At 59.9% G+C, this 21,976-nt stretch overlaps 2 protein-coding genes across 9 annotated transcripts; one reads left to right on the top strand and one right to left on the bottom strand.

Moving 5' to 3' along the window:
* Positions 1 to 188: 188 nt before the first annotated feature.
* On the top strand, positions 189 to 10,031 carry P2RX6 (purinergic receptor P2X 6). 7 transcript variants are annotated; one of them, XR_014068892.1, is made up of 13 exons: positions 189 to 941; positions 1,560 to 1,710; positions 3,890 to 3,961; positions 6,168 to 6,243; positions 6,405 to 6,498; positions 6,578 to 6,658; positions 6,754 to 6,895; positions 6,978 to 7,087; positions 8,281 to 8,374; positions 8,492 to 8,557; positions 8,689 to 8,766; positions 8,845 to 9,038; positions 9,102 to 10,031. XR_014068892.1 is itself a non-coding variant. In XM_081541990.1 (12 exons), exons 1-12 carry the CDS (start codon positions 808 to 810, stop codon positions 8,926 to 8,928), a joined length of 1,182 nt encoding a protein of 393 aa, XP_081398116.1. In that variant the 5' UTR covers positions 189 to 807; the 3' UTR covers positions 8,929 to 10,031. The 7 variants fall into 7 exon arrangements, 4 of the variants coding, with proteins under 4 accessions (XP_081398116.1, XP_081398117.1, XP_081398118.1 ...); XR_014068893.1 differs by having other exon boundaries at positions 8,845 to 9,044; positions 9,115 to 10,031; XR_014068894.1 differs by lacking the exon at positions 8,492 to 8,557 and adding an exon at positions 7,441 to 7,591 and having other exon boundaries at positions 5,656 to 6,243; positions 8,281 to 8,387.
* Positions 10,032 to 10,682: 651 nt separating this feature from the next.
* On the bottom strand, positions 10,683 to 14,198 carry SLC7A4 (solute carrier family 7 member 4). 2 transcript variants are annotated; one of them, XM_081541977.1, is made up of 5 exons: positions 14,082 to 14,198; positions 12,535 to 13,563; positions 11,493 to 12,127; positions 11,189 to 11,297; positions 10,683 to 11,074 (listed from the first exon to the last, which is right to left on the bottom strand). In XM_081541977.1, exons 2-5 carry the CDS (start codon positions 13,514 to 13,516, stop codon positions 10,911 to 10,913), a joined length of 1,890 nt encoding a protein of 629 aa, XP_081398103.1. In that variant the 5' UTR covers positions 13,517 to 13,563; positions 14,082 to 14,198; the 3' UTR covers positions 10,683 to 10,910. The 2 variants fall into 2 exon arrangements, with proteins under 2 accessions (XP_081398103.1, XP_081398104.1); XM_081541978.1 differs by having other exon boundaries at positions 14,064 to 14,184.
* Positions 14,199 to 21,976: the final 7,778 nt, after the last annotated feature.

The raw sequence follows: 21,976 nt of genomic DNA, 5'->3' as shown, positions 1-21,976 counted from the left end.
TGGAGTGCGGCCCGGGGATGTGGGCGGGCCCTCCAGCGCATCGGCCAATCTGATGGGGCGCTTGTCCGCTGCATCCAATAGGGACGCCTCCCCTGCAGCAGTTGCCCAGGCGACCCCAAGTTGTTGGTTGCTGCGGACGCCGCCAAGAGCGTGCGCTGACCTTGGCCCGCTCGCAGCCAGGACCGATTGGCCGGCTCGCGCAGCAGGCTTGCCTCCTTGTCGTCCTCTTTCCACTCGGGAGCCTGGGAACGGGGCAGCTTCTCGGGGGCGTCGCACAGTGGGCTGGGGGACCCGGCAGGGCTCGGCTGACTGCTTTCTGCAGCCAGGATCACGTGTGGGTCCAGCACTCACTCACGCGCTAGCAGTCGCCTGTCTCTCCCTCCACCCAGGACGGCCCTCCCCAGCGCTGCTTGTTGAGCTTCAGGTCTGCACGGGGCAGCTCAGGCTCCCTTCTTCCTGAGGCTTTCCTTGTCCTCTGGGCTCCAGCTGGCCCAGGCCGCCCTTTCACAGTGCCTGTCCCACCTGTCATCACCTCTTGGAGGTGACGAGTTACAGGGCAGGAGCCGGAGACCGCTCCTCCCTTAGTGCCCAGGGCCCAGCCGGCAGAGTCCGCGGTGGATGGGAGCCCCTGGGCAACGGGGAGGCTGGGCCTGAGCCCAGGGGCTGGGTGGTGGAGGCTGAGTCCTACTCGAGTGTCCCTTTAAGCTGGTTTGGCCCCGCTTGACGCCTGCTTCAGCTCCCCACTCAGCTGTGGCTGCAGCTGCCGTGCTGACTCACGCAGCCTGGCCGCCAGCAGGAGCTGGGAACATGGGCTCCCCAGGCGCCGCGGTGGGCTGGGGGCTTCTGGATTACAAAACGGAGAAGTATGTGATGACCCGGAACTGGCGGGTGGGCGCCCTGCAGAGGCTGCTGCAGCTGGGGGTCGTGGTCTACGTGGTGGGGTAAGAGAACAACCCCCGGGTGTGCTGGCTGGAGGGGTCACGGCTGGGCCGAGGGGCGAGATGCTGAGTCTTCAGGGTCTGGGCTGGTGGTCGGCGTGCAGGGCAGGAGGTGGGGAGAAGGAAGGCTCTCTGTCTAGAGGCTGGGGGGTGGCGGTGTCAGAGCAGGTCCTGTGCTCAGGTGCCTCCCTGCGTCCTTTCCTGGGCCTCCTTCCCAGCCCCGTGTGGACTCCGGCGCCCAGCAGGATGGGCCCCCTTCCCACCCCTGGCCGGGCAGGAGATGGTCCCTGACACCCGTGAGAGCTGGAGCACTAAGGACTCCGGTAGAGACCAACAGTTCAAGCTGGGTCGGGGGTGTCTTTGAGGAGGAAGCCGGATCTAGACGGGACAGGGGAGGGTGTTGGCTGGTGAAGGAGGTGATGGCAGGTGTCCCCAAGCCCACAGGTGCCCGACAAGGGCCCTGGCTCTCCAACGCGTGTCCAGAGCTCTGGCCTGGGCAAGGAGTTTGGTGTGGGAGACCAGGTGGAGAGGAGGCGGGGCCCCTGAACTCCGGGCTGGGAGCCAGGAGGGCATGGGGGAGAGGGCCGGGGACGCACCACGCTGCCTGTCCATCCTCCCCAGGTGGGCCCTCCTCGCCAAAAAAGGCTACCAGGAGCAGGACCCGGACCCCCAGGTCTCTGTCATCACCAAGCTCAAGGGGGTCTCTGTGACCCGGATCGAGGAGCTGGGGAACCGTCTGTGGGACGTGGCTGACTTCGTGAAGCCACCACAGGTGGGTGACCCGGTGCCGCTTCTGGGTGCTGGCCCCTCAGACACCCTCCCCTGCTGCTGTGAGTGTGTGCAGGAGGGATAGGGCGCTGGCTCTGGCCCAGGGCTGGGCTCGAGAGGGGTCTCGCAGAGCAGCGGCCTTCCAGTGGAGGAGCAGAGGGTCAGAAAGCCAGGCCGGAGGGACGAATTCAGCGAGCCTGCATCCCGAGCGGGTAGAGAAGACGCGGTGTGCGCAGCGGAATGCCGCCCGCACGTGCTCAGTTGCTCGGTGGAGTCCCTCTCTGCGCGACCGCATGGACTGTAGCCCACCGGGCTCCTCTGTCCATGGGATTCTCTAGGCAAGAACACTGCCATGGGACACCATTTCCTCTTCCAGGGGATCGTCCCAACCCAGGGCTTGAAGGCTTGTCTCTTATATCTCCGGCATTGGCAGAAGGGTTCTTTACGGCTAGTGCCACCTGGGCAGCCCACAGGGGAATGTTACTCAGCCAGAAAAAGAAAGAAGCAATGCTGTCCGCAGCTACACGGACAGACCTAGAGATGATTAGAGACAAACGGCATCACTTACGGGTGGAATCTAGGATATGACACAAATGAACGTCACTTCGACACAGACTCACAGCTGTAGACCACAGACTTGTGGCTGCCAAGTTGGGGGGGCGGTGGCGAGGGAGGGAAAGATGGGGAGTTTGGGATCAGTAGACGCGAACTGCTATAGAATGGGTAATCGATAAGGTTCTACCACATAGCACAGCAAACTATACTCAGTGTCCTGTAATAAACCACAATGGAGGGACTTCCCTGGTGGTCTGGGGTTGAGGCTCCACCTTTCCGAGGCAGGGGCCCAGGTGTCATCCCTGGTTGGAGAGCTAGGTCCTGCCTGTCGCGACTGTAGATTCCCACACTGCGGTGGAGATCCCATGGGCCGTGAGTTTAAAACAATTTAAAAACTATAATGGAGAAGAAAAAAGCAAAAAAAAATCTGCATCTGGAAAGGAGTGTCTTGGAGCTCAGTGCTTGAGCTTGAGGGTGGGGTGGGAGGGCCGTGGGGGCCCTGGGGGCACTCGTCCTCTGCCCTCCACCCCACCCTGTGTCTCCCGCCCCTTCTCCCGTCACCCAGATTGTCCGCAGCCTCGGTTTCCTCCCCTGTCCTGCTGATGCCCAGATCCTAAACCTGGTGACCCTCCGCCCTGAGCACAGCTGCCTCCCGGGGGCAGGCCCACCACACCCGACGGGAAGTCACCTCCCGCCCCCAGCGTGGCCTCTCATCCTCCAGTGACGCCCCCCAGTGCCCACGTCGGGCCCACTGGACACCTTCCTGCCCCTCCCTGCTGTTCATTCCGTCTCCTAACGGCTCTCACGGCCGCCCGCTCCATCCCTGGGTCGGGCTAACGGACGTCTTCTGCTGGGTCCCCATGCAGCGGCCAGGCTGAGCCTCCCAGCCCCTGCCTGCCACCCTCAGAGGCCTCCTTTCTGTGGTGGTGGCCACCACGCCCCTCTGAGTTTCCTTTACGGATTAGTTTCGCCGTTTCGGGGCCCAGCTGCGCCCTGCGGGGTCTCTCGCTGTGCTGCACGGACTCCAGCGGGCAGCATGTCAGCTTAGTTGCTCTGGAGCGTGTGGGACTCTTTCTTAGTTTCTGGACCAGGGATCGAACCTGAGTCCCCTGCATTGCAAAGCAGATTCTTCACCGCTGGACCAGCAGGGATGTCCCCACCAAGCCCCTCTAGATCCTGACCGCTGCCACCCTGATGCCTCTTCCTGGATGTGTGTGCCCCAGGAAGCCCGCTGAGCTTGCGTGCGCAATATGCGGGCACCAGCCATCCTCGACCCGCACAGAGCTCCCCTCTGGCCCCCTGGCCCCCGGCCATCTCTGCAGTGAGGGATCCACCTCGCCTCTAACCTGGATCTTCAATGCCTGGAATCAGGGGTCTCAGAAGATCCTGGTTGAGCGGCTAAGTGAACGTGGGAAGCAGACATGGGCTCGGAAACAGTCGGAAGCCCCGCTGAGCTCCTGTCTCTGAACCACCCCCCCCCCCTTGCCACACTGGAGGCGTTTTCCTGGGCTCAGGGCTGATGACTCGATGGAGTCAGGGCCCCTCCCTGCATGAGCCAAACTGCCAGCTTCTGGCTTCTCCTGGTGGGGGGCGGGGAGCAGAGACCAACCCTGACACTTCTCTTCCAGGGTGAGAACGTGTTCTTCTTGGTGACCAACTTCCTTGTGACGCCTGAGCAAGTCCAGGGCAGGTGCCCAGAGGTAAGACTGCCCTAGGGCTTCCCGGCGGGTCCCCAGCTCCAGAGTCTGTCCCCGGCGAGCGGTCCGGGCCCTTCTGCATCCTGGTCCCGCCTCTGGGCACTCAGGAAGTTTTCCAGGTAACACGCAGAAGAAGGCACAGTCCTCAGATGGACTCTGATAGCCAGAGGCAAGCTGGAAGATCACCTCCTTTTTCTAGGCACAGCCTCTATTAATGTGTCCCGGGGGCAGCTTCCGTTTCTGTGAGCAGACAGCACACTGCTGCTCATGCCAAACTCAGGGTCGCCCACGATCTCTGCTTACTTTTCCCTGCAGCTGTTTCCCCACCATCCAGAAAAATCTCACTGTCCCCCAGAAACCGCGCCTTTCCTCCTCGCCTGAGGCCGTCCCAGGGTCCAGCCTCTGCCACAGAGCCCACTGACCCTTCTCTCCAGCTGTGGATTTTTTATCCGATTTTTTCAAATTGTGATAACATACATGTAACATCAAAATTACCATCTTAACTATTTTTAAGGGTTCAGTTTCCCGGCTGTGGGTTTTGTTTGAAGAGTCCTGACCCAGGACACGGCCTTGGAAGTCTACCTCCGTGATGACATTTTTCTTTCATCAAGGCTAAAATGTAATCACTTGCTGGCTGGAGAGAAAGGGTGTGGCCAGCTGCCCCTGAGTCCTGCTCGGTGGTCCCACTGCTGTTGCTGGGGCGTCCCGCGTCCCCGTGGGCCCCATCTTCCCTTTGCAAACGCTCATGGATGTGTACCCATGCTTCAGCGTGTGGACCGTCCTGAAGTTTTGCTGGGGCTGTGGTTTTGTCTTTTCTGGAATCCATGGGATTCATCTTTGCTCCATGTCCCGGCTTCTGGCTCTTCCTATGAAACGGCGGGAGCCGGGGTGTAACGCATCAGCTCTGACCGCTCTTCCTCGGAGCCGCTCCTCTGGGGCTTCTGATGGGCTGGTCCTCCGAGCACGCACGCTGTACTCTCGATAGTGCCATAGCCTTCAGAAACCTGCAGAGCCTCCCCCGGGGGCGCAAAACCCCACCAGCACACGCCAAGGAGCTCTGGGGCAGACGGCCCCGCCACCAAGGCAGGTCCTGGGATGGCGCAGAGGCTGCAGCTGGGAGTCCCAGGGAGGGCCTCTGCCAGCCCCAGGGGCTCAGGCAGGGCTTCCCACTGGAGCCCAGGCTCAACAGGGGTCTTCAGGCTGTGCAGGCAGAGGGGGCTGTGCGGGTAAAGTCCCCCGTGTGGGGTGAGGCACCTCGGCAGTCACCCGCTGCTCAGTGGGGTTGGAGCCTCCATTTGGAGTGGAGTGGGCAGGGGGATCCCAAGAGCCCTGCGGAGGAGCGAGGCTTGATCACAGGAGCACGGGGCTGCAGGAGGGCTCAGGGGAGGGGCGCTCCATCTCCGGTACCTCGGGAGGGGCCGCTCGGGAAGCCGGATGGGGGAGGATGGGGCGGGCGGGGGGCCCTCGGTGGCCCAGGCAGGCGGAGAGGAGGGACAGACGTGGGACACAGGTAGGGACCTTGAGGCCGGGCAGGTGGCCCCGCACTGTCCTCCGTTTGCTCAGCTCATTGGGCCCAGAGCCCTCTGAGCACCAGTGTTCCCCACGCTGCCCTGAGCTGGGTGCCCTGGGCAACCGTGTCCAGCATCAGCCAGGACAGAACTGCAAAGCTGCATCTGTAAGACTGTGCCTCCCCCTAGGGCCCGGAGCCCCAGAAAGCTCACCCCCTTCCCCTCCTGGCTGACCCCCGGAACTCTGTCCCCGCGTGCAGACAGCCACGACTCCGTCTTACAGGAGAACAAGCCGGGAAGGGGCGAGCCTGTGTGCGCCAAGGCCCTCCCACCAGGGCTCACCCTTGGTCAGTGCCCAGCGCCCCCCACCCGACACACCCTCCCCCTCCCCACCGCCCATCACTTCCCCTGTTCCGTCCTCTGAACTGGACCAGCGCCGCTGGGCCTGGCCACGTCGCTCCCGTCCCCCCAGGAGGGGCAGGTCAGGATCTTGCTCAGCCTTGGGACTCAGCGCCTGCACCCATCTCCCACGGGGGCTGCTCCTTGCCCGTTTATCTGCGGCCTCCAGCTCTCTCGGGCGCCCCCAAGCTCAGAGATCCCCGAGGGGCTGAGGCAGGAAGGGGCGTGTCCCCCTGCCCTGCGGGGCAGTGTCCCCCAGGGAGGCCCCTCCAGGCCCTTGGCGGTCTGCTCTCTGCCCCCAGCACCCGTCCATCCCGCTGGCTAACTGCTGGGCTGACCAGGACTGTCCCAAAGGGGAGACGGGGACGCACAGCCACGGTAAGTGGGCCTGCCTTGCAGGGCCTCCCCGGGCTGGGGGGCTCCGGCCCAGGGGACCCTGGGGGGTCTGCGTCTCTCCTTCCCGTCAGCAGCCCTTCCCCTGACCCCTGTCCAGGCCCCATGGAGATTCGAGGGTCTGGGGTTTGTCCCATGTTTTCAAGGCATAAAGACGGGCCAGTGCGTAGTATTCAATGGGACCCACAAGACCTGTGAGATCTGGGGCTGGTGTCCAGTGGAGAGCGCCGCTGTGCCCGTGTAAGCCCCCCAGGCCCCGCCCCGCCCTGCCCCCTGACCACGGAGCCTGCCTCTCACATCCCCCCACCCCACCCCGCAGGAAGCCCCTGCTTCTCCAGGCTGAGAACTTCACACTGTTCATCAAAAGCACCATCACCTTCAGCAAGTTTAACTTCTCCAAGTGAGCGGGGGTGGGGTGGGGTGGGGTGGGGTGGGGCTGGCAGACCGAAGACCCTCCTGCCCCCTGCCTGGCCTGACCCCCACCCACCCCCTCAGGTCCAATGCCCTGGACACCCAGGACCCCACCTACTTCAAGCTCTGCCGCTATAACCCCCACTCCAGCCCCGCCTGCCCCGTGTTCCGCATCGGGGACCTCGTGGCTGCAGCCGGAGGGGTCTTTGAGGATCTGGCGCTGCTGGTGGGTCCCCGGTGTGTGGGCGGTGTTCCTGGTGGCCGGGGAGGACCCTGAGAGCCGCTGGGGCAGTGCGCGCTGTGTGCAGGGCGGGGCCGTGGGCGTCCACGTCCGATGGGACTGTGACCTGGACATCGGGGGCGCTGACTGCCAGCCTCAGTACTCCTTCCAGCTGCAGGAGCGGAGCTATAACTTCAGGTGCGCCCCCCGGCCTGCCCCTGCCCCGGCCTGCCCCCAGAGCGGCCCCCCCGCCTGCCCCCCCCGGCCTGCCCCCAGAGCGGCCCCCCCGCCTGCCCCCTCCGGCCTGTCCCCAGAGCGGCCCCCCCGCCTGCCCCCCCCGGCCTGTCCCCAGAGCGGCCCCCCTGGCCTGCCCCCAGAGCCCTGGATGCCCGCTCTTGGGGGCGGGCGCGCCAGGGCCCCCAGCACAGGCTCCATGCAGCCTCCACTCTGCACCCCCTCGGCCGCTAGGACCCCCGCCCCTCCTCCCCAGTCCTGCCTCCAGCATTCTCTCCACCACACAGGAGCTTCCTTTTTTTACTTTTTTCCTTTAGGTTTTATTTTTAAAAGTTCCCAAGTCTATAGAAGAGTTCAAAGATTAGTACCTTGAACACCCATGTTGCCTTTGACAAGAAGAATCTAATAACTTCAATTTCCTGAACTGTGTCAATAATCGGCCAAAATCTTTTTATCTTCTAATCCAAGGTGTGGCCAAGGGACTTGCACCGCACTTATTGTCTTGTCAGAGTCTCCCAGCAGGACCCACCCACCCCCGGGATCCTGTCCTGCCGGCTCATCACGTGTGCACACACACATGCACACACACACACAGACATGAGTGCACACACGTACATGCTCACATGCGTGTACATGCTCACACACATGCATACATGCACACAGACATGAGTGCGCGCCGGTACATGCTCACACACGAGCACACACTACATGCTCACACATGAGCACACACGTTACATGCTCACATGCCTGTACACGCTCACATACATGTGTACCTGCACACACACATGAGCACTGCCCTCCCTGCCTGTGCTTTGTGTAGAACTGCTTCTCGGCCTCTGGAAAACCAGCCTGAGGGCCCCTGCAGAAAGCCCTCCTGGTTCCCAGGGGAGAGTGAGGTCCCCACTCTGGACCCCACAGCCCTGGGCCTGCGCCCAGCTCCCCCACTCCACTGCTGGTGTCTATTTAGGGACCCTTCTGCCCCGTTCCCTGGGCAGGCAGGGAGCTCCTGAGAGGTGGGTCCCAGCTTGTGTTGCCTCTGTGTCCTTGGCAGCCTCCTGGGACGCTGGGAGGGGCTGGGGGTTTGTGGGGTCACTGGGTGAACGGGATGGACGCTGGGAGTGGGCGGAACAGGCCACCAGCCTGTCTCCTGACCCCAGGACAGCCAGTCATTGGTGGGAGACCTCAGGCGTGGAGGCCCGCAGCCTGCTCAAGCTCTACGGGATCCGTTTCGACATCCTGGTCACAGGGCGGGTAGGTGGGCAGGGTGGGGGGCAGGGGGTGACGGTCAAGTCACTGGGCGGGTGGTGGGCAGGGTTGGTAGGGGCAGGGAGTGACGGTCACAGCTCGGAGCTCACCCCTGTCTCTCAGGCAGGGAAGTTCGGGCTCATCCCCACGCTTATCTCTCTGGGCACAGGAGCAGCCTGGCTGGGCGTGGTGAGTGCAGCGAGCATGGGCAAGCATGTGCCCGGCCCGCCCAATGGCAGGGCTAGGCCCCCGATGTCGGGTCTGGTCGGGGGAGGCCTGGGGGGTGGGTCCAGGACACAGCTCAGCCCTGCCGCCCCCAGATCACCTTCCTGTGTGACCTGCTGCTGCTGTACGTGGACGGAGAAGCGCACTTCTACTGGAGAACCAAGTACGAGGAGGTATGCTGCACCCGCGGGGCCTAAGCGCTGCCTCTCCGGGGCCTCCGCCCGAGCCCTGACCGCTGCCATCGTCCACAGGCAAAGGCTCCAAAGAGGACCGCCCGGCCCGAGCAGACAGAGCCGGCACCCGCACCCCCGCGCCCGGCTGTCCAGGGGCCTTAGAGGGGGCCCAGCGCCTGTCCTGACAGCCACGGCTGCTTCCGGGAGCTGCACACCCAGGCCGCAGCCCCACCAGACGGCCCGCTCCTGTGGCCTGCTCCCTGCTGGTGGGGGTCGGGGCTGGGAAGGCGGGGTCCTCGCCTTGGGACTCTCGTGGGTGGAGCCCCCAGGACTAGGACGGGATGGGAGGAGGATTCCTCCTGGGACAGGGAGCGGCCCAGGAGCCGCCGGAACCTGTGGCAGGACGAGCCAGGGTGCTGTCCCGGGGCTCCAGCTGCATCTGTGTGCAGAAAACTCTCTCCCAGCTCCTCGCCAGGATGCCCAGCGTGGCCCCCGCACCAGTGGTCCGCACAGCCCCTCCTGTGGCAAGCCCCCACCCCCACCGCCCCAGGGGCTGAGGCAGGGTGGAAAGAGGTCTGACATGGGCTGTCTCTGGTGCTGGGACCCACCTGGGAATTCAGACTGGGGCGGGCAGACGGCCCAGCCCTGCCCCGTGGCAGCCCTCAGGCTCTGGGGGGCTGGGACCGACAGAAGACCAAGGACGAGCTGCTCTGGTGGTGGGCTGAGCCCCCTGGAGACACCCAGCCCACCCCCTGGGACCATGCGGGTGGGGAGGAGTGGTAGGAGGGGAATTCTCCCCCGGGGCCAGCCTGCAGCAGCGGCTCTGGCCCCGTCCTTCAGGAACAGAGCCCCGAGGCTGGAAAGAATGTCCCAGACAAGCCCCAGAGGACACGGCAGGCTGGCCAGGGTCTGGTGTCCAGTCCTCATGGGGTCTGGGTCTGGGTCCCGCCTGCTGGACTCCTCATGGAAGAGGTTCGGGGGTGCCTGCGTGGGAGGCCAGGGGCTCTTTCTCACGGGGCCTGGCGACCAGGCATGCTGGCCGTGGCCACGGCAGTGACGCAGGCCGGCTGTGGAGGGCCAGCACCGGGCTCAGGCTGGACGAGTATCTGGAGCCTCCGCAAAGCTGCCTCTTGATCCCCAGAGCAGTGTCCCAGGGGGCTGGGGGAGCCCTCAGGACCAGGGCGAGGGGTGTGGGCCCGTGTATGGGCCCAGACAACGCTGATGGACGGCTGCAAGGTCAAGGAGTAAAGCCTGCCAAAGCCACAGCTTCCCGCGTGCTCCTTACGGGCAGGGACAGGGCTGGTGGTGTCTGCGGGGGGCACAGCATCGCCCGGGAGACCAGCAGGCTGTGTGGGCTGGGCCTGGGCCCTTCCCAAGGACCAGGGGTCGGGGGAGAGCCGGAGGACCCTTGGGGCGGATTTGGGTTCTCAGGCGCCCAGCCCAGGGAGACCCCAGGGTCTGAGCCTGGAGGCCTGGGGCCTCAGTCTGCAGGAGCTGCACCCATAGGTGCGTGTCTGGGGGTGCGTGTGCTCGTGCCGGCGTGCCTCTGCCTCCCCGGGGGGGTCTGAGGCACCCGCCATGCTCTCTGGGAGCCGGGGAGACAAGGGCACCCCGGAACTCCGCTGCCCTTCTAGGCGGCCTCCCCGGGGCCTGGGCACCTGTGTCTGGGCCCACCCCCCAGGGGAGGGGAGCCTGACTCTGCCCCGCTGTGCTGGCACGTAGGGGGGTTGTAGCACCCTCGGAGGGGCAGAGGGCACTGGCCTGAATCTCCTCAGCCCAGGGCTGTCCCGGGCCGGCACCTCCCCCATGCGGAACCCCAGCACCTCTGCTCCACTCAGACAGTCGAGTGAGCCTTTCCTGGGGACCGGTGAGGACCCGGCGCCTCAAGATCCGCGCACATGACACGGCCACATGGCTGGTTGAGCGGTTCCTGTTGTGGGCCCCTGAGGCAGGGCATCCTCCCCACCCGCCCCAGTAGCTGGAAGGGGTTGCCAAGAGTCCACCGCCTCCACGCTGGCCGCACCCACTCCAACAGCGACGTGCAGCACCGGCCCCTAAACTAGAGTCCGCGGGTCCCAGGGGCCCCCGCGGGTGGGCAGGCCTGCAAGCCCGCCGAGGTGCCCTGAATGGAGAGCAGGCAGCTGTCACGGACTGCCAGGCCCCTGGGCCAGCGCCCGGCCGGGGTCCTGCGCCGTCTCCTCCAGCCTGCCGTTGGGGAAAGCCACGTAGCGGGCGGTGACCAGACCTGGCGGCTCCCGACAGTTCTCCTTGCTGTGCCAGATGCCGTAGCCGAAATACACCAAGAGTCCTGCCAGGGGCGGCGCGAGCGTGAGCAGCAGGCCCCAGCCCTGCTCGCCCCCCTGACCACCGCCCCCCCCGCCCCCAGGAGCAGGCCCCGGGCCCCAGCCCAGACCCCACTCACCCATCAGCAGCCAGACAGTGAAGCGCACCCAGGTCAGGTAGCTCAGCTTCAGCATCAGGCAGAAGTTGAGGACGATGCTCAGGGCTGGGATCAGGGGCACCAGGGGCATCTGGGGGGGCAAAGGGCAGGGCTGGGCCGGCTGTAGGGGGCCACCCACCCAGGGCTCGCCTCTACAGGCCTCAGAGCCTGTGTCTGCCTCTGGAGGCTCTGGAGCCTGGGGCCCACCTGCAGACATGGGGACGTACCCGGTGGAGGACACGGGGTGGTGGGCCGACGGCGGGTATGGGGGGCAGCAGGGGGTTACCTGGAAGGTATCCTTCAGGCGTTGCTGCTGGTGGGCCCCCAGGACGAGGAGACTGAGCAGAAATATGATGCCACTGCACAGTAGCAGCAGGAGGTAGCCCCAGAGGGGGAGGTGCAGGGCCGAGCGCCCCAGCATCAGCACACAGGCCAGGGCGAGGGCGGAGACCACCAGTCCGCAGACAGCCCAGCGCACGGCCGCGCCGGGGCTGCGCCTGTCCAGGAAGCCCAGGTAGGGCCTCAGGGCTGGCCGCAGCCGCCCCGGCTCAGGGCCCTGCCCCGTGCCCACCAGCTCCAAGTGGTCAGAGAAGGAGTTGTACTCCTTAGCCTTTGGGCCGGAGCCAGCCAGGCTCGGTGAGCTGGACCGAGAGGCCGTCTGGAACCGCAGCACGAGCACGCTGATGGCCACAAAGGTGTAGGCCAGCAGGGTGCCGATGGACAGGAACTGCACCAGGGCGTCGAGGTCCAGCAGCAGCGTCACCACGGCCGTGAGGGCCCCGAACACCAGGATGCCTAGCAGAGGCACCTGCGTCCGGGGGTGCACGTAGGCAAACGCCTTGAAGAACAGCCCATCGACAGCCATGGCATAGATGATACGCGGCAGGCAGAAGAGGCCGTTGAGCTGCACAGTAGTCATGGCTGCAGCAGAGGGTGAGGGCTGGTCAGCGCGCGCAGCAGGCGGGCACCCCAGACGCCGCGGCAGGGACCTTGGGAGCCTGTGCCTGAGTTTATCTGGGTTCTCAGAGTGAGCCTGAGTGCCTGCGAGGCACAGGGCAGTCGCCCCTCCTCCAGCCCAGGAGTGGGACACCTCGGTCTAGGTTGCAGGCCGGGGGGGGCAATCTGGTGAGGGCTGAGTCCCTGTGAACAGGAAGCACGTGCCCAGGCCGGCATCCCACATACGACGGGGCAGGCGGGTCCCTGCCCACAAGCCTGGGTGGAGTCCAGGCACCTCCCTGGGCCCATTATACAGCTGGTAAAACTGAAGCCTGGATGGAGATGTGTGTCCCCTCCACCCGACCCGGGAGACCAGGCAGGACCCCACTCACCACAGATGGAGCCAATCGCCACGAGGTAGCCGGCCCAGCCGTAGCCCCGCTGGTAGAAGGCGTCAGCGAGTGCGGAGTTAGGGTTCAGGCTGTGCCAGGGGATCATGAGAGTGAGCACAGCGGAGACCAGGATGTAGGCGGTGGCCGCCAGCCCGAGAGACAGGGCAACGGCCAGGGGCACAGAGCGCTTCGGGTCCCGTGCCTCCTCGCTGGAGGCGGCGATGACGTCGAAGCCCACAAAGGCGTAGAAGCAGGTCGCCGTGCCGGACATGATGCCGGAGACGCCGAAGGGCACAAAGCCACCCTCCCCCTCGCCCCAGTTGCTGGGCCGGGCAAGGATGAAGCCCAGGATGATGATGAAGAGGATGACGACCATGCTGACGGCCGATAGGGTGTGGTTGAGCCAGGAAGAGACGCGGGCCCCGCAGGAGACGAAGGCGGAGGCCAGGAGGATGATGCCGGCAGCCAGCCAGTCTGGACTTCTGGCCAGGAAGGGCACCTGCCAGACGCCCAGGTGGGCCTCGGTGAAGTTGTGGATACGGTGGTCGAACATGGCGTCCAGGTAGCCGCTCCAGGCGCGGGCCACGGCAGCACCGGCGATGACGTACTCGAGCACGAGGTTCCAGCCGATGAGGAAGGCCCACAGCTCGCCCATGGACACGTAGGTGAACAGGTAGGCAGAGCCCGTGCGGGGCACACGGGCCCCGAACTCCGCGTAGCACAGGGCCGCCATCAGGGAGGCCACGGCGGCCACGGCGAAGGACACGATCACGGCAGGGCCCGTGATCTCCTTGGCCACGGTGCCCGTGAGCACATAGAGGCCGGAGCCCACCATGGAGCCCACCCCTAGCAGGGTCAAGTCCAGCGTGGACAGGCAGCGCTGCAGCGACGTCTCCATGGTGCTATCGTCCAGCGGCTTCTGCCGCTTCAGCTTCTGGAAGAAGCGTGCCAGGCCGGCAGCGCAGGGCCGTCCCAGGGCCATCGTGGGCAGAGAGGAGTGGTGAGGAGCCCCGAGCCAGCTGCAGGCACCTACCAGGGCCAGAGGGGAGTGAAGGGCTGCCCTGCCTGCAGTTTGATCACACCCTGGGTCCCAAGTGCCCTTAACACGGGGCTGCCAGAGGGCTGGGCTGGGCTGGGGGTGGGCCGGGGTGGGCCTGAGGGCCGTCTGCCTCCAGGGCAGGGCAGGGAACCTAGTGGAGTTGAATCTGGGCCTGTTGTGTGTGGGGGGGTGGCCTTGAGAGCGCAGAGAGGCAGCCCCAGGGAGCCAGACTGGGAGCCCAGCCTCCGGACCTGGGAACCCAGGGCCAGGTGGAAACCCAAGGCTTCCCGGGAGCTGGGCCAGGCCTCCAGCACCCGGAACAGGCGCTGGGCGTCGCCCGGGCGGCCACCTGGCCTCAGACGCCGGATCCCCCTCCCCCGCCCCGCCGGCCAGAGGGGCCGCGCAGAGGCCCCAGCGAGCGCGGGATCCCGGGCTCGTGGCTGCGCCCCCGCCCCCGAGGAGCCGCCGCCGCCCCTGGAGCCAGCCTCACCGCCCCGACTTCAGGTACCCGAGCCTTCGCCTCCTCCCGGGCCCGAGCCCGTCCCCTCTGCCACCCAGCTGCCGCCGCCGCCGCCGCCGCCGCCACTCTGCGCGCTGCGCCCGCCCCGCCCGCCGGTGCCGTCCATCCGCGCGCAGAGCCCGCCCCCACCCCCGGGCGCCTGAGCCAGCGCGGCCGCACCTCGCCATGGCACACAGCCGGGCAGCCCACCCCTTCCTCACCTGGCTCCAGGGGCGCCCCATCCCTGTGCCTGGTTCACAGATGAGGAAGCCCAGGCCAAGGCCACCGGGGTGCCCCTGAGCGGGTGCAGTTCTGGGGGCAGGGGACGGGTCTGGAGCCCACCTGCATTCCGCTGGAGCAGACTCCCTCCTTGATCCTGCCACCTCCAACGCTGGGGCTCTGGGCCCTCGGGAGTCAGGCCCGCCCCGGTGAACCGAGGGTGCAGGGCTAGCTGAGAGGCCCAGGACAGTCCTGACCCCTGGGCAGCGTGGGGCGGCGGGAAGCCACCGCATACAGCCACCGGCAGTTCTGAGCCTCTGGTTGCAGACAGTGTCCCAAAGGAGCGAGCAGTCTGCCGGGCACCACCTGCAACCCTCCAGCACCCGGCACCCCCAGGCCCCTCAGATGCCAACGGCAGCCACTCCTAGCCGAGGGGCGCCTGTGTCAGGGCAGGAGGACCCTGGAGGACCCCGGAGGACCCCAGGGCAGCCCCCCACTCGTGATGTCAGTGAGAGGCGTGGTGTCCTGAGTGCCCACACCATGGCCAGCCCCACGTCCCATCACGTGACAGGCGTGTTTGTTCCTGGGACTGAGGGGGGGTCTTTGTCCCGCCCCCCCCACTTTGAAAGTGAAAACACGGGTGTGACAGAGTGTTCAGTCGTTCCTGGAAGAATGGTGACGATCCAGCCAGCACAGCCGAGCCAAAGCCGGAGCCGCTTCCTCCAGCACTTGCTTTCAGGCTCCTGTGGGGCTCGTGGAATGAGGGTTTCAGGGGTGCCTGCGGTCTGTCTGGCTCGGCGGGCCCTGACAGGCTGGGGCTCCCGGCAGCCTGATGCCATCTGGGACCCTGCCTTAGCCGGCCCCCCCTTCTGTTATTTGGCTGAAGTGTGTTTTTGGATAATGGTAGCAATTGTTATTTTTATTTACTTTTGGCTGTGCCTTGCAGCGTGGAGATCTTAGTTCCCAACCACAGATCAAACCCCCGGGCCCCCTGCATTGGCAGCGCAGTCTTAACCACTGGACCACCAGGGAAGTCCCGGGCTGAGAATGTCTTGAGGACCTTCTCAGATGGGCTCCCACTTACTGCAGGAAAGACGTCCACCTTAACTTGCTCCTGTGTGGCCAGAACTGAGCAGGTATTCTTTGTTCTGAAATGCCTCCACAGAAATGCAGAAAAATGCATTTCAAACCCAGAGGGCTGGGCAGTTTTATAACAGGAGGTCCTGAGAGGCTTTACTGAAGACCCTGAGAGAGTTGGTACACGTGCTTCAGGGCACTGACTTCCTCTGTGCCCAGAGAAGTGCTCTGTCCATGGGCACTAACACTCAGTGGATAGTCAAGGCCACGCATGACTGACACGGTAAACTGGAGCCAACAAAGGTATGGCAGGGACCCCTGTGAACAGAGGCGCAGCAGGAAGAGGAGCAAGAATATAGCACCACAAACACAGGAAGAAGAGGGGAGGCTTCCCAACTCATTCATTGTGCAAGGCCAGGACCACCCTGATACCAAGCCCAACAAAGACATCACGAGAAAAGTACAGACCAACATCCCTATGAAGGTAGACGGGACTTCCCCGGTGGTCTGGTGGTTAGGACTCTGAGCTTCCACTGCAGGGGCACAGGTTCAATCCCTGGTCGGGGAACTAAGGTCCTGTGGCCAAAAAAAAGGAGAAAATATAGACACAAAATTGATCAACAGAATACTAGCAAATCAAATCCAGGAATGTATAAAAAAGGAGCAAGTAAAAAAAAAAAAAAAAGGAGCAAGTGAGATTTATCCCAGGAATTCAAGATTGATTTAATATATGAAAATCAATCAATGTAGTACACTATACTAATAAAGGACAAAAACTCCATGATCATCTCAACAAACAAAAGAATGTTCAAGGAACTAGGAATCAAAGGACTGGCCTCAACTTGATGAAGACCATCTGTGAAAATCCCCGGGCTCCTGTGTTCGTGGTGAAAAGACTGAAAGCCTGCCCTTCCTGGCAGGAACATAAAGATGTCCACTCTCGCCTCTTGTTTTCAACATCTTACTGGAGGGTCTAATCATGGCAGTTCGGTGAGAAAATGACATAAAAGGAATCCAGATAGGAAGGAGGAAAACTGTGTGTAGTCACAGAGGACATGACTCTATGTACTAGAAAATCCCAAAGAATACACACACATAAATATTATAACTAATAAGCAAGTTCAGCAAAGGTATGGGATAGAAGACGGATATAAAAACAAAAAATCAATTGCATTACTATACTATACTAGCAAGGAACTATCCAGAAACGAAATTAACAAAACAATTCTACTTACATAGCACCAGAAAGAATAAATTTATTTATAAACATGCTCAGAATAAATTTAACAGAAGAAATGCAAGACTGTACATGGAAATCTACTAAACATCACTGAAACGAGGAAGACCTAAATAAGTGGAGGGACAGCCCGAGTTCATGGACTGAAGCCTTCATGCGCTCAAGATGGCCGCACTCCCCAGACTGGCCTCTAGATGCAGTTCGATCCCTATTCAGAACCCAGCTGCCTGTTGTGCAGAAATCCTCAAACTGATCCTAAAGTTCACATGGAGATGCAGGGGCCTAGACTGGCCAACACAATGTTGACAAAGGACAGAGTTTGAGGACTCATGCTTCCTTATTTCTAAACTGGATATAAAGCTACGTCATCAAGACTGTGTTACTGAAATCAGGATGGACGTGTGTTTTAAGTTAACCACTGAGCTTTTCACTAGCTCCATATGACATTTTCCAAAACGTCATGTACTTGGAACCATACAGTATGTGACCTTTTCAGATTGGCTTGTTTCACTTAGTAACATGTGTTTAAAGGTCTCACATCTTTTCGGAGGGGGCGCCTGATGGCTTTCATGGCTCGAGAGCCCATTGCATCGTATTTCTTGTCTGGATGGACAGCACCCCCATTCACCTACTGAAGGACATTTTGGTTGCTTCCAAGTTTTGGTAAGTATGAATAAAGCTGCTGTAGACATCCGCATGCAGCTTTTTCTGCGGACGTAAGTTTTCAACTCTTTTGGGTAAATATCAAGGAGTGTGATTGCTCGATCATGTGATAAGAGTACGTTTAGTTTGTGAAGAATCACCAGACTGTCTCTCAGAGTGGCCGTTCTGTCTGCGTCCCCGCCAGCACCAAAGGGGAGCCCCTGGGCTCCAGGCCGACACAGCACTTGGTGTTGTCAGCACATCAGATTTGGTAAGTGTGTCATGGTTCAGACGGTAAAGAATCCGCCCGCAAGGCAGGAGACGCGAGTTCCATCCCTGGGTCAGGAAGATCCCCTGGAGAAGGCAATGGCTACCCACTCCAGTATTCTTGCTTGAAGAATTCCATGGACAGAGGAGCCTGGCGGGCTGTAGTCCATGGGGCTGCAAAGAGTCTGACACGTGGTTAAGCACACAAACAGCGTTGGTGGGATCTCCCTGTTGTTTTATTTGCAGTTGCTTCAGGACATATGATGTAGACCATCTTGATATTCTTATTTGCCATCTGTGTATCTTCTTTGGTGAGACGTCTGGTCGTATCTTTTGCCCATTTTAAGTCAGGTTGTTGGTGTTCTCATTGTTGAGTTTTAAGGGTTCTTTGTATACTTGGGGCATCAGTCCTTTGTGTCTTTCGCAGATACTTTCTCCTAGTCTTCTCATCCTCCTGATGGCCAGGCGACTCTTGACAAGGGTGCCAACATGACTCAGTGGGGCAAAGACTAGTCTGGAACAACTGGATATCCTCATGTAGATAAATGAAGTTGAATCCCTACCTCACACGGGATACAAAACTTAACTCAAAATGGGCCAGAGACCTAAATGTGAGAGCTGAAATGCAAAACATGCTTTGTTAAATTTTTATGGAGTGGAGTGCTGAAGGTGCTGGATGACGAATCTGCGGTCAACAAGAGACCATGAAGGAATGGAGAGAGAAGTTTGATCCTCACGGGCCCTGGGGGAGGTCCTCAGCACACTGCCAGGCCGCACTAGGCAGCTGAGGCACCGTGCGGAGAGAGCATGGCAGGACCTGAGTGGTGCTTTTACTGGGGTCTGCAGGTGGAGGGTGGAGCTAGTGGTAAAAAAAAAAAAAAAGAAAAAACCCGCCTGCCATGCAGGAGACATAAGAGACAGGGGTTCGATCCCTGGGTCGGGAAGATCCCCTGGAAGAGGGCATGACAATCCACTTGCGTATTCTTGCCTGGAGAATCCCATGGACAGAGGAGCCTGGCTGGCTACAGTCCACGGGGTCACAGAGTCAGACAGGACTGAAGTAAGTTAGCATGCGGGTGGACGGCTTTGGGCTTTCCGGGCTGGGCCTGGATTGGTCAGTCCAAAGCAGAAAGACTGGGGCTTTGGCAAGCTTATCTGAGGCTCGCACAGGGTGGGGGGTCTGTTCCTGGGAGGTAGGAGAGAATGCTTATCAGGAGTTCTTATCAGGAATTCAGATTACTTAGCTGTGAGTCTGTTATCTGGGGCATGTGCTCTTGGGAGGGGCTGATATCTGTCCAAGACCCGTGCAGGCTGCGTGACCATTACAAAATGGAGATACGAGACAAGACAAGACAGTGTTATAAACTCTCAGCAACCTTTTACAGGAAAACAGGAGTAACTCTTCATGAATGTGGGTTAGGCAGTGATTTTGTACAGATAAGTCCCTGAAGGAGGTACAGAAGGGCCTTGAAGGAAGAGAACCCAATACAGTTTCTTAACATAACTGGACTAACTGGAACCTAAGGAATGATGGTGTTCACACTGTTGACCCTCATGATCCAATCAACCAGGGTCTGGACTTTGTCAGCCTTTGCCACCACCCTATGCTGAATTCCCTGCTCAGGCCCCTCTGTGAATACTCATGTACCCTAAACTTAGGTCTGCCTCAATTTTGCCGGTGGGAGAGACACTCTGGGAGACAGCCTTGGAGCTGTCCTCGCTGGCTGCGAGTAACAGAGCCTCCCTTCCCCAGCTCTTTGACTCGGTTAAATCTTTTGGTTAGACACCCACCAACTGGCCGCCTGATGTGAACAGGTGACTCACTGGAAAAGACCCTGAAGCTGGGAAAGATTGAAGGCAGGAGAAGAGGGTGACGGGATGAGCCGGTTGGATGGCATCACCGATTCAACGGCCATGAACTTGGGCAGACTCTAGGACCTGGTGAGGGACGGGGAGGCCGGGTGTGCTGCCGTCCGTGGGGTCAGACACAACTGAACAACAATAACAAGGGGCCAATGAAGTTTCCAGGGAACAGGTTCCCAAATGTGACACCAAAAGCTCAAGCAACCCAAGAAAAACGGAGATGAGTTGAAATTCATCAGAGTTGAAAACTTTTGTGTTCACAGGATATCATCAAAAGGAAAGGAAAAAAAAAAGATTAAAGGATAAATAAATAGACAAATGCTATCATCAGGAAAGTGGAGAGGGGATTCCTTGGCAGCCCAGCCATCAGGCCCTGGCACCGTCACTGTGCTGGGGGCCCCCTCCCTGCTCAGAGAACCAAGATCCTGCAAGTTGGCAGCACAGCCCCCCCAAAAAGTGAAAAGATAGAAACCCACAAAATGGGAGAAAGTTTTGCACATCATATATCCGATAAGGAGATTGTAAAGAACTTTCACCACTCAACAACTCAATTTAAAAACATGCAAAGAACCTGAATAGATATTTCCTTCTTTTATTTCAAATTTATTTGGCTGCTCTGGGTCTTTGTTGTGACCCGAGGGATTTGCACTGCGGCTTGCAGGATCTTTACTTGGGGGCGTGCGAACACTTAGTTGCAGCCTGTGGGATCTAGTTCCCTGATCAGGGGTCCAACCTGGGCCCCCTGCACCGGGAGCACGGAGTCTTAACCTCTGGACCACCAGGAAAGTCCCAAAACATTTCTTCAGAGAAAATATACAAATGTCCAACAAGCACATGGAAACGCTCTTAACACCATTCGTTATTAGGGAAAGGCAAACCACAGTGCGAGGCAGCCCTATGAGGGCTGTCATCAAAAATCAGATAATAGTGTTGAAGATCATGTGGGGTCACTGGGACCCTCGTGCACTGCTGCTGGGAACGGTAAGCTGGTGCAAATGCTTTGGAAAACCACTGGGCAATTCCTTAAAATGCTAAACATGAAGTTACTGTGTTGTAGCCACACAATCCAGGAAACAAACTCACTCAGAAAACAATCCAGATAGTGGAGTGGTTTATTACACCGGCCGGCCCAAGGCAGAGTCTCCTCTTAGCCAAGGATTCTGACCAGTTTTTGTGTAAAGCTTATATACTCTAAGTGTACATGCCCAAACCCACCTCCCCAAATTCCCTGAAACTAGTCTGAACAAAGGAAAAGAAAGATACAATCAAAGTTAACCTGTGATTCATATGCCTTAAGCCTAGGTAGTTAACAGTGGACAATTATCAATAGGCCTGTGGTCATACCCCAACAAGCCTAGTAGAATTTATGATTCTATTCAGTTACACAGATAATTAGGGTATTCTTTAAGGTGGAGAGTCTAGGTACGAGCCCTGGGGCTCTTCCTTCCGGGGGGCCTGGTTTTCCAGTTGGTATGTCGTTTCCATAGATACTGGGCATATAGCTCAAAGTCCACGGTCCAGCCCAAGATGGAGTCCTGCTTTCAAGATGGAGCCTGTTCTGTTTCCTCCTTCAATTGTATGATCCAGACATAGCTCAGTTGGTAAAGAATCAGCCTGCAATGCATGCAACCCCCGTTTGATCCCTGGGTCGGGAAGATCTGCTGGAGAAGGGATAGGCTACCCACTCCAGTATTCTTGGGCTTCCCTGGTGGCTCAGCTGGTAAAGAATCAGCCAGCAATGCAGGAGACCTGGGTTTGATCCCTGGGTTGGGAAGGTCCCCTGGAAAAGTGAAAGGCTACCCACTCCAGTATCCTGGCCTGGAGAATTATATGGACTGTATAGTCCATGGGGTCGCAAAGAGTCAGACACGACCGAGCGACTTTCACTTCACTTAGACATCCTGCTCCTACGTATATACCCAAGAAATGAAAACATGCATCCATTCAAAGACTTGCAGGTAAGTTTTCATAGCAGCATTACTCAGAAGTGCCAAAAAGCAGAAGCAGGACAAACATCCAACTGACGATGGATCAATAAAATATGAAATATCCATACAATGGAATATGACTTGCCTATAAGGATTAAGTAAGTGGTGGGACTTGGTCCAGTGGCTAAGACTCCACGCTCCCAGTGCAGGGGGTGTGGGTTCAGTCCCTGGCTGGGAAACTAGAATCATGTGTGCTGTGAGGTGTGGCCAAAAAAAACCAAGTGGTGATACCACATAGATAAATCTTGAAAGCATTATGCTAAGCGAAAAAAGCCAGTTACAAAGGACCACATATTGTATCATTTTATTTATATGACTAGGCAAATCCATAGAGATGGAGAATAGATTAATGGTTTCCATGGGAGTTGGGGGTAGGGGGTGGGAAGTGACTGCTATCAGGTACAGCGTTTCTTTCTGGGGTGATTAAAATGTTCTGAAATTAGATAGTGGTGATGGTTGCACAGTTCCGTGAATATAAAAAAAAAATAGAACTGTACATTTTAAGCTGGTGAATATTATTTGTTCATTCACTAAATTGTGCCCGACTCTGCAACCCCGTGGACTGCAGCACGACAGGCTTCCCTGTCCTTCACCAGCTCCCGGAGTTTGCT

Source organism: Giraffa tippelskirchi, chromosome 11, assembly GCF_054371585.1.
Source record: "Giraffa tippelskirchi isolate mGirTip1 chromosome 11, T2T-mGirTip1v1.2.pri, whole genome shotgun sequence".
Taxonomy (NCBI): Eukaryota; Metazoa; Chordata; class Mammalia; order Artiodactyla; family Giraffidae; genus Giraffa; species Giraffa tippelskirchi.
The sequence above is the reverse complement of the archived record's forward strand: the minus strand, read 5'-3'. Positions and strand labels throughout refer to the sequence as shown.

What these genes read in the sequence shown, in the direction of transcription:
- P2RX6 (XM_081541990.1), top strand. Translation starts at nt 808, where the DNA reads ATGGGCTCCCCAGGCGCCGCGGTGGGCTGGGGGCTTCTGGATTACAAA. An exon ending in ACTTCGTGAAGCCACCACAG is followed by an intron (nt 1,711 to 3,889) that starts GTGGGTGACCCG and finishes CTTCTCTTCCAG; the next exon opens with GGTGAGAACGTGTTCTTCTT. An exon ending in AGCAAGTTTAACTTCTCCAA is followed by an intron (nt 6,659 to 6,753) that starts GTGAGCGGGGGT and finishes CCACCCCCTCAG; the next exon opens with GTCCAATGCCCTGGACACCC.
- SLC7A4 (XM_081541977.1), bottom strand. Translation starts at nt 13,516, where the DNA reads ATGGCCCTGGGACGGCCCTGCGCTGCCGGCCTGGCACGCTTCTTCCAG. An exon ending in GCCTGAAGGATACCTTCCAG is followed by an intron (nt 11,298 to 11,492) that starts GTAACCCCCTGC and finishes TTGCCCCCCCAG; the next exon opens with ATGCCCCTGGTGCCCCTGAT. An exon ending in CACTGTCTGGCTGCTGATGG is followed by an intron (nt 11,075 to 11,188) that starts GTGAGTGGGGTC and finishes CGCCCCTGGCAG; the next exon opens with GACTCTTGGTGTATTTCGGC.